This window comes from Ranitomeya imitator, chromosome 2, assembly GCF_032444005.1.
Source record: "Ranitomeya imitator isolate aRanImi1 chromosome 2, aRanImi1.pri, whole genome shotgun sequence".
Lineage (NCBI taxonomy): Eukaryota > Metazoa > Chordata > Amphibia > Anura > Dendrobatidae > Ranitomeya > Ranitomeya imitator.
The window spans coordinates 81659760-81674486 of NC_091283.1; the positions used below are offsets into that span (position 1 = coordinate 81659760).

General features: G+C 40.6%; 1 protein-coding gene across 2 annotated transcripts in view; it reads left to right on the forward strand.

Moving 5' to 3' along the window:
* Positions 1 to 9690: 9690 nt before the first annotated feature.
* Positions 9691 to 14727, forward strand: part of F9 (coagulation factor IX) — a 123527-nt gene continuing 118490 nt past the window's right edge. The window contains exons 1-2 of one of the 2 annotated variants that reach the window (XM_069747024.1): positions 9691 to 9794; positions 13355 to 13518. In XM_069747024.1, the coding sequence (XP_069603125.1) occupies positions 9728 to 9794; positions 13355 to 13518 (231 nt within the window). In that variant the 5' untranslated portion in view covers positions 9691 to 9727. The remainder of the gene's footprint in view (positions 9795 to 13354; positions 13519 to 14727) is intronic. The other variant, XM_069747025.1, reaches the window with a different exon arrangement.

The following is a 14727-nucleotide window of genomic DNA, read 5'->3' on the forward strand; positions in this document are numbered from 1 at the left end:
ACTCTATTCTCACATATACCAACCAATATATAGAGATTATAAAGGACAAGTACATCTGCAACAGAACCATCAAGCCCACAGATGAAATAGAACTGCGTGCTTTTTTTGGATTACTGTACCTTGCAGGAGCTTATAGGGCAAATAGACAAAGTTTGGAGGAACTTTGGGGTAAAGATGGGGATGGAGTTGAAAAATTTAGCCTTGTTATGTCCATAAACAGATTCAAGATTCTAATTCGTTGCCTTCGGTTTGACGACAGAACTACCCGAACCGAACGCAAAACATATGACCGACTTGCTCCAATTCGTGATATATTTCAAAGATTTGTTGTAAACTGTAAACAAAGTTATTACCCTGGAGAGAATCTCACTATTGACGAAATGCTCCCTGGTTTTCGTGGTAGATGTGCCTTTCGTCAATATATTCCATCAAAGCCAAACAAATATGGAATAAAAATTTATGCCCTTGTTGATGCCAGTAAGGCCTACACTTACAACCTGGAAGTTTATGCAGGAAAACAACCAGAAGGTCCTTACTGTGTGAGCAACAAACCCATTGATGTTGTAAAAAGACTGGCTGAACCCTTATTTGGATCGGGTCGCAATATTACAGCTGACAATTGGTTTACAAGTTGTGATCTGATTGATTATCTGAAAATTCAGAAGCTGTCATATGTGGGAACTGTAAGAAAAAACAAAAGGGAATTGCCGCCACAGTTTGTAAGTGTGAAAGAGAGACAACAGTACAGCAGTATGTTTGCATTCCATAATGGAAAGGCTTTAGTTTCCTATGTACCACATGCCAAAAAAATCGTACTTCTTCTATCAACACTTCATGATGATGCTGCCATCGATCCTGGGACTGGGGCAGAAAAAAAACCGGAGATAATTACATTTTACAATGCCACCAAAGGGGGTGTGGATGCAGCAGATCAGATGTGCTCCACTTTCAACGTCAGCAGAAACATCAAACGCTGGCCAATGGTCATATTTTTTGCTATGTTGAATTTGGGTGGTATAAATTCACAAGTAATTTATCTTGAAAACAAGCTTGAACCACTCCGTAGACGATTGTATCTGAAAAAATTGGCCCATGAACTAGTACTTGGAGAGCTTCAAGTTCATCTCAAAAGGTTCCGCCCAGAAGATGATGGTGAAAAGTCACCATCTGCACCACCTCACAAAAGAAGGAGATGCACCACCTGCCAAACGGAAAGCGGAACCAGAAGGCTTTCAAATTATGAATGTCTCAAATGTCATAAAGCAATTTGCCTGACACATGCAAAAATGGTGTGTAATTCTTGCTATTTGCTCTGCAAGTGTGACTTTTCTGGGGAAACCTCAGCATCTACTTCTGATTGAATATGTTTTTAATAGTACTTAAGGTACCTTAAAATTAAGTTTGTGTTCAAAAATTTTCTTTGTACATTTTTTTGAGAGAGTCGAACTGGGGACTATTTGGCGGGAGTTTTGAAAAGTTTGTATTTCATAGTTATTAGTTTTATGTTAAGTAAATGTTTTTTTTGCAACTGATTATGTGTAGTCTCTTTTATTACATCCCTATGAAGGTCACTGATCACTTTTAGAGCACTGAAATTGCAAACATTAGATATTATAGGTATTTTTCCAGCAGGCGCCTGACAGGCACATTGTATGTGATATCGTTAGTCCGAATATTGTATGTGATGGAGGTTAATATACAGCAAGTCCATTCAGAAGCAGAAGAAAGAATAATTATATCCTGGACAGTAGATTAGTCAGAAGTATCCTGGAGCTTGTCGCAGATGTCTTAATGGAAGAAGGGCTTCACAAGACTGATCATTAAAGTATAACGTATGACAAGGTTTTCAGGGACTGAAAAAGCAATACAAATAGTTTCTGAATCATGACAAGGTTTGTACAGTATAAAGAACAATAGCAATTTAAAGCTTACATAATAAAAGACAGTATACTTACCAGACTGATCCTGAGCAGTGAAGAGGAGCAGCAGGAATCCATAAGGCAAGTATGGTTTTAAAAAAAAATCAGGAGTAGACACCCCCTCTAAGACAATTACCAACAGTTGCAATGGGCTTGATGGTGACAGAGTTTTGAACAAGGCAAAATGTTTGATGGGTTCAACAGGCTCTTAGTAGAAAAATAGCTGAGATAGGCAGTAGCCAGATATAATGATGGACTGACACTTGTAACAGTCTGCTGTCAGGTTCTTCAGCAGCACTTCCTCCACTGTCACTGTGTCACACTCATGGCAGCTCAGCACATAGACACAGTGCAATGTCCTGCAGTAGCTTGTATAACAATTTGCACAGTCTTGCATCCCACTCACTCATTGCTTCACAGTTCCTCACACTCTGACACCAGTCTCCCAGTATATCTGGTGTGGAAATATTTTTTCGTGCACAGGTTTGCTATCAGATATGTCTATCTCCTGGCCCTGTCAACAGACAATTTCACAACATTTGTCTGCTATCTCTTTGCCTTGTCAGTGTGTCACTCTTCACCCACAAACAGAGATATAATTAAAAGATCCAGGGCACAATAGGAAACTTTTAAACATCCCACCTTCCTCACCCTCATTTTATCTGAAATTACTTTCTTGCCACATTTAAAATTAGTCTGGAGTCACACACAACATATATAAATATGGACCGTTTTTTACGGCCGAGATATGCAGAAATGTTCATGAATAGTGATCCATATGTCATCCGTATTCAATGTCAGGATGCGATTTTTTTCTCCAAAAAGTATCCGTGTGTCATCCGTATGGCATCCGCACGGCGAGATGTTCTCGCCGGCTTGCAAAATGGACATATAATGGATCCATGGGCTCAAATATTCGTGAAAACATATATACAGTCCATATATATATATATGTATATATATATATATATATATATATATATATATATAGATACAGTACAGACCAAAAGTTTGGACACACCTTCTCATTTAAAGATTTTTCTGTATTTTCATGACTAAGAAAATTGTACATTCACACTGAAGGCATCAAAACTATGAATTAACACGTGGAATTATATACTTACCAAAAAAGTGTGAAACAACTGAAATTATGTCTTATATTCTAGGTTCTTCAAAGTAGCCACCTTTTGCTTTGATGACTGCTTTGCACACTCTTGGCATTCTCTTGATGAGCTTCAAGAGGTAGTCACGGGGAATGGTTTTCACTTCACAAGTGTGCCCTGTCAGGTTTAGTAAGTGGGATTTCTTGCCTTATAAATGGGGTTGGGACCATCAGTTGTGTTGTGCAGAAGTCTGGTGGATACACAGCTGATAGTCCTACTGAATAGACTGTTAGAATTTGTATTATGGCAACAAAAAGCAGCTAAGTAAAGAAAAACAAGTGGCCATCACTACTTTAAAGGGAACCTGTCACCCCGAAAATCGCGGGTGAGGTAAGCCCACCGCCATCAGGGGCTTATCTACAGCATTCTGTAATGCTGTAGATAAGCCCTCGATGTTACCTGAAAGAGGAGAAAAAGATGTTAGATTATGCTCACCCAAGGGCGGTCCCGCTGCTGGTCCGGTCGGATGGGTGTCTCTGGTCCGCTGCGGCGCCTCCCATCTTCATTCCAAGACGTCTTCTTCTGATCTTCAGCCACAGCTCCGGCGCAGGCGTACTTTGTCTGCCTTGTTGAGGGCAGAACAAAGTACTGCAGTGCGCAGGCGCCGGAAAGGTCAGAGAGGCCTTCAGTGTGAATGTACAATTTTCGTAGTCATGAAATGAGAAAGTGTGTCCAAACATTTGGTCTGTACTGTATATGGGAGAAATGGGGGTGCGTCTTACAAAGCGGATATACCGCTTACCGTTACAGGCTGGGATGAGGGGGTGTCCGCCACCGCGGGTGTCCACCACCGCTGCTGCCCGCCATCGATGCCGCGGTTGTCCGCCACCGCTGCCGCCTGCCACCGCTGCCGTGGTTGTCCGCTGCTGCCCCGGGTGATGCTGAGGGCTCCGGTGCTGTGGGGGGCTCTGGCAACATTTTGTGAAAGGCCAGAGCCCCCGGCAGTTCGTCCATGCTTTCCTGTATGACTGACTCCGGGAAAATGGCCGCCGGAATCTCGGAAGATGAGATTTCAGGGCTGAGATCTCATCTCTCGAGATCCCGGCGGCCATTTTCCCAAAGTCCACCGCACAAGAAAGCATGGACGAACTGTCGGGGTCTCTGGCCTTTCATAAAATGTCGTCAGAGCCCCCTGCAGCACCGGAGATAGCCCTGCAGCACCGGAGACAGCCCTGCAGTATATAGCAGCCACGCAGTATATAACACAAACCACGTAATATATAGCACAGCCCATGTAGTATTTACACAGCCCACATACTATATAACACAGCCCACGCAGTATATAACACAGCCCATGCAGTATATAACACTGACCACGTAGTATATAGCAGCCACGTAGTATATAACACAGCCCACACAGTATATAACACAGCCACATAGTATATAGCAGCCACGCAGTATATAACACAGCCAACGTAAAATATAGCACAGCCCACGTAGTATATCCACAGCCCATATAGTATATAACACAGCCCATGCAGTATATAATACAGCCCACGCAGTATATAACACTGCCCACGTAGTATATAGCAGCCTCGCAGTATATAACACAGCCTACGTAGTATATAGCACAGGCCACATAGTATATAACACACCCCACATAGTATATAGCACAGCCCACGCAGTATATACCACAGCCCACATAATATATAGCACAGCCCACGCAGTATACAAACTGCCAACATAGTATATAGCACAGCCTATGCAGTATATAACACAGCCCACGTAATATATAGCACAGCCCAAGTAGTATATACACAGCCCACATAGTATATAACACAGCCCACGCAGTATAAAACCCTGGCCACGTAGTATATAGCAGCCACGTGGTATATAACACAGCCCACGCAGTATATAACACAGCCACATAGTATATAGCAGCACGCAGTATATAACACAGCCCACATAAAATATAGCACAGCCCACATAGTATATAACACTGCCCATGCAGTATATAGCAGCCACGCAGTATATAACACAGCCCACGCAGTATATAACACTGCCCACATAGTATATAACACTGCCCACACAGTATATAGCAGCCACGCAGTATATAACACAGCCCACATAGTATATAGCACAGCCCACGCAGTATATAACACAGCCCACGTAATATATAGCACAGCCCATGCAGTATATAACACAGCCCAGATAGTATATAACACAGCCCACGCAGTATATACTGTAACACTGGCCAAGTAGTATATACCAGCCATGCAGTATATAACACAGCCCACATAGTCTGTAGCAGTGTGGGCACTATATCCCTGTTAAAAAAATTATGAAAATAAAAAGTAGTTACAGTATATACTCACCCGCAGGCTTCCAGCGAAGCTGTCCCGATGCGCGCGCGGCTGCCGCCGGCTTCCGTTCCCAGCGATGCATTGCGAAATTACCCAGATGACTTTGCGGTATCGCGAGACCACTAAGTCTTCTGGATAATTTCGCAATGCATCGCTGGGAACGGAAGCTGGCGGCAGCCGCGCGCGCATCGGCGGACGACGGAAGGTGAGAATAGCAGTTTTTTTGTTTTTTTATTATTTTTAGCATTAGATCTTTTTACTATTGATGCTGCATAGGCAGCATTAATAGTAAAAAGTTGGTCACACAGGGTTAATAGCGGCGTTAACGGAGCGTGTTACCCGCGGCATAACGCGGTCCGTTAACGCTGCCATTAACCCTGTGTCAGCGCTGACTGGAGGGGAGTATGAAGCGGGCACCGGGCACTGACTGGACAAAAGTAGGGAGGGACTAATTCTCGGCTGGACTGTGGTCGTCGCTAATTGTTCGAGGCCGCCAGGCCAGGCAGCTGGCGAGACCTATCAGCGATGCGGGATTTCCGTTACAGACAGACAGACGGAAGTACCCCTTAAACAATTATATATATAGATTAGGGTGCCGAGGAAAAATGAATTTTGCAAATTGGTAGGTCTTACCCCTCAAATTTGTTCATTTTGGAATAAGGATTCACCATGTAAAATACAGTTATATGAAAAAGTTTGAGCACCCCTATTAATCTTAAGCTTAATGCTTTCTAAAAATTGTTTTTTTTTTCAACAGCTATTTAAGTTTCATATATCTAATAACTGTTGGACACAGTAATGTTTCTGCCTTGAAATGAGGTTTATTGTACTAACAGAAAATGTGCAATCTGCATTCAAACAAAATTTGACTGGTGCATATGTATGGTCACCCCACCAGAAAAGTGACATTAATATTTAGCAGATCCTCCTTTTGCAAAAATAACAGCCTCTAGTCGCTTCCTGTAGCTTTTAATGAGTTCCTGGATCCTGGATGAAGGTATTTTTGACCATTCCTCTTTACAAAACAATTCCAGTTCAGTTAAGTTTTATGGTCGCCGAGCATGGACAGCCCTCTTTAAATGATCCTACAGATGTTCAATGATATTCAGGTCTGGGGACTGGGATGGCCATTCCAGAACAGTGTAATTGTTCCTCTGCATGAATGCCTGAGTAGATTTGGAGCGGTGTTTTGGATCATTGTCTTGCTGAAAGATCCATCCCCTGCGTAACTTCAACTTTGTTGCTGATTCATGAACACTATTGTCAAAAATCTGCTGATACTGAGAGGAATCCATGCGTCCCTCAACTATAACAAGATTCCCGGTGCCGGCATTGGCCACACAGCCCCAAAGCATGATGGAACCTCCACCAAATTCTACTGTGGGTAGCAAATGTTTTTCTTGGAATGCTGTGTTTTTTGGCCGCCTTGCATAATGCCTTTTTGTATGACCAAACAACTCAATCTTGGTTTCATCAGTCCACAGGACCTTCTTCCAAAAAGAAATTGGCTTCTCCAAATGTGCTTTTGCATACCTCAGCCGACTCTGTTTGTGGCGTGCTTGCAGAAACGGCTTCTTTCGCATCACTCTCCCATACAGCTTCTCCTTGTGCAAAGTGCGTTGTATAGTTGACCGATGCACAGTGACACCATCTGCTGTAAGTTGATGCTGCAGCTCTCTGGAGGTGGTCTGAGGATTGTCCTTGACTGATCTCACCATTCTTCTTGTCTGTCTTTCTTATGTTTTTCTTGGCCTGCCACTTCTGGCCTTAACAAGAACTGTACCTGTGTTCTTCCATTTCCTTACTATGTTCCTCATAGTGGAAATTGACAGGTTAATCTCTGAGACAGCTTTTTGTATCCTTCCCCTGAACAACTATGTTGAATAATCTTTGTTTTCAGATCATTAGACAGTTTTTTTGAGGAGCCCATGATGCCACTCTTCAGAGGAGAGTCAAACAGGAGAACAACTTGCAAGTGGCCACTTTAAGTAGCTTTTCTCATGATTGCATACACCTGGCTATGAAGTTCAAAGCTCAATGAGGTTAGAAAACAAAAAAAAAGTGCTTTAGTAAGTCAGTAAAAAGTAGGTAGGAGTATTTAAAACAAGAAAATGATAAGGGTGTCCATACTTATGCACCTGTCAAATTTTGTTTGAAGGCAGATTGCACATTTTCTGTTAGTACAATAAACCTCATTTCAAGGCAGAAACATTACTGTGTCCAACAGTTATTAGATATATGAAACTGAAATAGCTGTTGCAAAAAAAAAAACAATTTTTATAAAACATTAAGCTTAAGATTAATAGGGGTGCCCAAACTTTTTCATATAACTGTGTGTTGACATTAAACTTAGATTTACCACTTGCTCAAGGCATGTGAATTATTCCATGTTTCTCATTTTCCATAATATTGTACACACACTAACCACTCAGTTTGTCATCATATCTTTAACTGGATATACTAAAATAAAAAAACCTAAAAGTTCAAATCACCCCCCTTTCGCCCCGTTGAAAAGTAAAGGGTTAATAAAAACAAAATCCACACATTTGGTATCGCCGCGTTCAGAAATGTCCGATCTATCAAGATAAAAAGCAATTAATCTGATCGGTAGACGGCATAACATACCATACATAACGCGGGATATAAATGACAATAAATACTAAACAAACATTTAAAACTGCAATATGATGTGCCATTGAGCAACCAGTAAATGATAACTAATCTTAAGAAAAAGAAAACTATAACATATCTATAACCAAAAAGGAACAAAATGAGGAGGTAAGACCTTAAAAATCTTGCTACTTAATTTTTACCATGCATTTCCTTGGCACCCTAATATATATATATATCTATGTTTCATACAGCGCTAGATAGCAGAATAGTCGGTAATTCAATTGTCGGCTTTTGCTAAATCCTTACCGAACCCGGCAGGATATGAGACATGGTTTATATACAGTAAACCATTGCATATCCATTATATTTTTATATATCGCTCACTAACAATGTTAGTAGTGTGTGTGTGCAAAATTTGGGAGCTGTAGGTGTTAAATTAAAGGGTTAATTCATGGAAAAAAATGGCGTGGGCTCCTGTGCAATTTTCTCCGTCAGAGAGGGAAAGCCAGTGCTCGAGGGCAGATATTAATAGCTGAGAGAGGGATCATGGTTATTGGCCCCCTCTCATTAAAAACATCTGCCCCAGCCACCCCAGAAAAGGCACATCTATAAGATGAGCCTATTCGGACACTTAGCCTCTCACTTTCCACTGCCCTGTTGCATTGGCATATGGGGTAATAAGGGGTTAATGTCACCTTGCTATTGAAAAGTAGGTATTGTAGGAAAGGGTTAACAATACACACACATTAAGAATAAAGTATTTCATTGAAAGAAAGAAACACACAGGTTTTTAATATGTTTATTGTACTCTCAATCCAACTAAAAACCCTCGCTCCCCTGTAAAAAATTCCAAAATAGAAAAGCAACAACATCCCATACCTGTCCGCCGTACAGTCAAGTCCCACGCTGTAAATCCATCTCAAGGGGTTAAATACATTTACAACCAGGAGCACTGCTAGTGTGGCTGCTCCCGGCTGTAAAAGACTGGGGAATTGATGAAATGCAGGAACGGAGCTTCGGTGACTAGCTGTAAGCAAACAAAACATCTTGCTAGAGAAGAAAGAAATGTTTCCTCTTCCAAGATGGCGCCACCCGTGCCTGCGCAGTAGCAGAGCACCACATGAAACTCCACGCCCACAGGCCACCCCAAAGCACAAGAATCTCATAACTGAATCTCATAACTCAAAACTGAAAATAAAGATTACACAAAAAAACACAAGACGAATTTCATCAACCAAGGTATCATTTTAATCAGTATATCGGCGTCGACCTGACACTGTAGATTACTGTGCACAATCCTGCTGACAGGTTCCCTTTAATTATAAAGTTTTAATAGAGAAACAGGTAAAAATAAATGCAGAAACACATTTCGTATTTGCATGGAAATATTAAAATCACACAATGATATAAAGCAATTTGGAGGTTTTTCAATTACAGCAAAAAAAAACCTCTAGTTTCATTGATATGATGAATAGCAATGTTCCTGTTTGCTTCCATGATGCAGTATTTTGGATGTTGCAGATATTCCTAATGCACCATTACCAGTCTAATGCTTTCCTAATAATACAGACGGTGCAACCAATGTGGTTTTTATAAACCTGTTTCACCTTCCAAACTGAAATTTCAGCTGAAAAACTAAGGTAAATAGTGAGAGAGCGCGGACTTTGGAATCATTGATCCTATGCTGGCTCCAGACTAATTTGCCAGTCAGTTCCTTCAAAGTAAAAAGATGGCATCTATTCCAAACCTTCTCATTATTTTTCTCCTGGGTTATCTCTGCAAGGCGGAAAAAGCAGGTTGGTTACTTTTCATTATATCCCAATGTGTCCTTTTTTTCCCGTGATCAAACATATGCGTTAAAATGATGATATCCGGATAAACTATAATATGATGTATCTAGCAGAGAAGTGAGCATTATGATGATTTAACACGGTCAAAATCTCTTAAATATTTAATTCCCGGAAAAGTATAATTTTCCATTTCCACATAATGTTCTGTTCTAAAATCAGCACAAGTCAATCTAACCTTGTTCCCAGCACCGAATATAGTTCTAGGCATGTGTGTGACGGAGCTGGTCTCACTGGTCTGTGTGTGACGGAGGGAGAAGACATAGCAATAGTCAATAATATGGTAGCAGCATAGTGACTGTTCTAACTATATAATGATTGTAATTGACCGAAAAGTAGATTCTTTAACCAATCAGAAAAAAGGAAATCAGGAAAAATTAAAAAAAAAAAAAATATCCATAACCTTTACTAACTGATTGTAAGCAGTGGAGGACCATTGCTCTTCCTACTGATGTTAAAAGTGTGCTGAATTTCTTCATGTTTCAATATGTGTAGTTGTTTTTTATTGTTATATGAACACCATAAAGTTATATTCGCACAGAGATTACTCTCAGGATCAGCCTTTCGAATGGCCACGGTGAATAATTCAGGCCCACCGCTATGTCCAGCCAAGGGGCAGGGCCAATGAGGTCACATCCCAGGGAGTGGTCCTGATATAAAATGGGGGACTGTTTTTGTGCTACAGAAGTCATGGTGTAAATGACAGCAAGCAGACACTGTGGAGTTTCCTGGAGGAGTTGTCTGCCTATGAAGGCTCTGAGGCTAAGCAGCCTTGGTTTCTTGGCGAGAAGAACACACATAGGAGATCAGTTCTCCACCCTGCATCTGTCTGTAAAGGAGCCGCAAGCTGTGACCAGACCATTCACTCCTAAACGTGGCATCTGAGGTCCACCCCAATAGTTTGATATGTGCTTTTAATATTTTGCAGGTGTACTTTTGTGCTTTGCTATTTTTAAAATGAATATTTAATGACCTTATAATCAATAGATCTAGGAATAAAAATAAGTTCCACACTAATAATTTCCACAATTGGATGTGTTATAAATAAAATGTTCCTGTGCTGAGATAATCCTATAAATGTGCCCCTGCTGTGTACTGTGTAATGGCTGTGTGTGACCATGCAGGAACATGGTCTGATCATACCACATATCCTGGGCAGGGGAGGAAGGAAAAGAGAATACAGACAGGATCGCAAGTGCTTCCTTGTTGGCATGTGCAGACCATGTTCCTGCGTGGTTAGACACAACCATTACACAGTGCATAGCAGGAGCACATTTATAAGATTATCTCAGCACAGGAATATTTTTTTAACATATCCAATTGTGAAACTTATTTTTATTCAATAAACTATTGATTAAAATTCGCTTACTTTGTGGGAAAACCAAATTAGCACTAGAAGTCCCAGAGAGGGGTCATTTAACATTTCTACCTTTGGAACCCTTGGAGCTCGAAATTTCTGGGACTTCTAGTGTTATATGTCGGTGTCTGTTATGGTAGAGTGTTCTTGTAAACATTTTCTCAGTTAATCCATTGTCTTATCTCAAGACATTTATAACTCAAACCTTTTCCACAATCGGAATAGGCACCCATGCGTTTGTTTCCCCCTCCACACCCTTTCCATGAACCTTAGAAAAGCTCCTCACTTCTTTTCACAAGTTGTTCCTACCATAAAGTAATACTGGGGATGAGACCAACCAGGTCTTAGCCCCTCATCGCAGTCCTATGGTCTTATGTGTGATTTGTCAATGACTATATAGAAATGTTCTTGTAAAATCCAACAGTTTTTTGGTTGCAAGCTTTTCATGTCAACACTCACAAATTCAGTGTTAGTAAATGTAAGAGCTATATGTCAGTAGGGGATGCAGAGGTTGCAATCAGAACCAGGCCTTGGAATCTAGAGGGACAAAAAAATGTCCCTTTGGCTTACTAATAAAGACCTATGATAGTTTGGGACTCTCGGAGAGATTTTTTTACATTGGGACCTTCAAGCTTCAAATTAGACGGGATTCCTTTCCTCACTAGCAATTATGTACAAAGAGCTCAACCATCTCTTTAACAATTCCATCAATCGTCATGGAACTCATAGTAACTGCAAAGACTAGGAGGAGGATTGAGGAATGGTGGCATTTTCTGAACAAGTCTATAGCAGCTACAAATATTGGTCTCTGAAGAAAAAGTTAGAATAGGAGAGTTTTTTGTTTACTCATAGAAAATGGTCTACCTCGATAAAAAGTGTAACAAACTACATACAGCTTTAGCAAAAATTAAGAAACCGCCACATTAAAACCCTGTCATGGGCAGCCCGATCTCCAGACCTGAACCCCATTGAAAACCTCTGGAATGTTATCAAGTGGATGATGGATAGTCACAAGCCATCGAACAAGGAAGAACTGCTTACATTTTTGCGCCAGAAGCAGTGTGAAAGACTGGTGGAAAGCATGCCAAGACGCTTGAAAGCTGTGATTAAAAATCATGGTTATTCCACAAAATATTGATTTCTGAACTCTTCCTGAGTTAAAACATTAGTATTGTTGTTTCTTAATGATTATGAACTTGCTTTCTTTGCATTATTTGAGGTCTGAAAGCACTGTTTTTTTTTGTAATTTTGACCATTTCTCCTTTTCAGAAAAAAATACAAAATGTATTGCTTGGAAATTCGGAGACATGTTGTCAGAAGTTTATAGAATAAAAGAGCAATTTACATTTCACTCAAAAATATACCTATAAAGAGAAAAATCAGACAAACTGAACATTTTGCAGTGGTCTCTTAATTTAATTAAATCTACATTGAGGATTGTCACTATGTTATGACTTCACATACATAACAGTAATAGTCACTATTTAAGAAATAACAGTTTTATAAACTAATGTTTTAGATTTATTCAAATTTAATTAGAGATCATCTGAAGAGACATGACTGAATTCCAAAATGTTGTAACTAGGGTGCAATGATTGCAGCTACGTCACCAAAACATTTGGATGGGGCATTGCAGACCACCATTTTCATAATTAGTGGGGTTTAGACCACACCAATGAAAATGATATCACCTACGTGGTGGATAGGTGAAGACCTGCAATGCCGGGAGTAGCCACTGAAGGAACTTCTGAAGCTACAAGCTGCAAATTCTTCCATTGAGGTAGTAAACTGTGGGCCACATGGACCGATCACATGACTAGACGCGCTAATGAATCCTGATGGTCCATTGGGAGATAACTGTAAATGTAGCTGACTTTCAAGAATGTTATTTGACATTAGGTGGGAGTAAATTAAAAATTACCTACAGGAAACTCAAGGAACTGAAGGAGAAGCTCGGCACGACCATCGGATAAAATAGAGTTACTCATTCATAGTCCATTAAAACAATTAAGTCCATGGGAATAATGTTAGAACTGACGCATTTCTGCCGTATCAAACGCTTTTAATCATAGTATGATGCACATGTTCTGTACAGATGGAAGGAAAGTCCTCATATCAGATATTTACATGCCTGTAATTTTTTTCTTGACAGTGTTCCTGTCTGATAAATCTGCAAGCAGTGTTCTGGTGAGACAAAAGAGATATAATACTGGTCGCTTGGAAGAATTTGTTGCAGGAAATCTTGAGCGAGAATGTATAGAGGAAACGTGCGTTTATGAAGAAGCGAGAGAAGTCTTTGAAAACGATGAGAAAACTGTAAGATATTGGTCATCATTATTACAATGTATGCACTCTAATTGCATAGAAATATCAATATGCCCTCTGGGTTTGGGAGTAATCGAGGTTGGCATTTGAGGCAACTTAGGAAATCTTCCTGGTGGTCTTACTGATAGCATTATAATCCATGCACTTTAGGCTGGGACTACACAACGATGTTGTGCAACAGCAATTCTTAGACAAGTCGCCCAACCAAAATATTTGAGCAAGATGTCTGCAACTTGCTGTCATGAGACTACTTTAGAGGTGTGATTTTTCTGTAAAATGAAAAGGTCAAATTTCAAACATATTTTATAGAAGTCACTGTCATGTTTCTGCATGGTAAAATATCAGGTAGGATGTAGAAAAGAAATAATCGAGGAAGTACAATCTTCAGGTCCTCTTGTATTGCTTCTTGTCATCTGATGTAAGACTATCAACAAACAATGAATGATACCATAACTGTAGTAAAAAAGAACATGGACCGCACATCCAGAAATCATACAGTACATCGGTCTAATGCTGCCAGGCAAAATTGTACGAAACTGAACAGGAGGTTCTAAGTGTAACATTCTGATCAGACTGTATGAAGCCCACTGCCACGTCACGGTGAACCTCTGAGTAGGGCCTTAACCTAAAACGTGTTATACGCCGACCACTGCTGGGGAGCGACTTTGTACTCTACAACGCCAATGCTGCAAGGCAAAGCCCTCGTCATTAGTCCTAGTCTCACCAATCTTCAGGCACACAACAACAGCAATGGCTGTCTCACATCACTAACACTAAGGCTACTTTCATACATCAGGTTTTTGCTGTCAGGCACAAGCCGACGAATTTTTGAAAAAATTTATCTTTTTTTTCCACCGGATCTGTTTTTTTCTCATAGACTTGGCCTAACATTTCATCTGTTTTTTGCTGGATCTGTCGAAACTTAGTTTTCCAGCGGCCGGAGAAAACATACAGAGGAACGTTTTTTCTGTCTGGTGAAAAAACGCACAGCGACGGTTCCGGTGATCAGCAGATGAAATGTGAGGTGAAATGAGCGAAGCTGGCTACCAATTCCACTATTTTACATTGAGCATGCCCCGTAGCTGCATCTTCCTCTCTCTCTCTCCTCCCCAGACCAGTTGATGCCCGGATATCAGCCAGTCGCAACCGGCAAAAAACCGGATCCATTGCATCAGTTTTTCACATTTTGCAACGGATCGT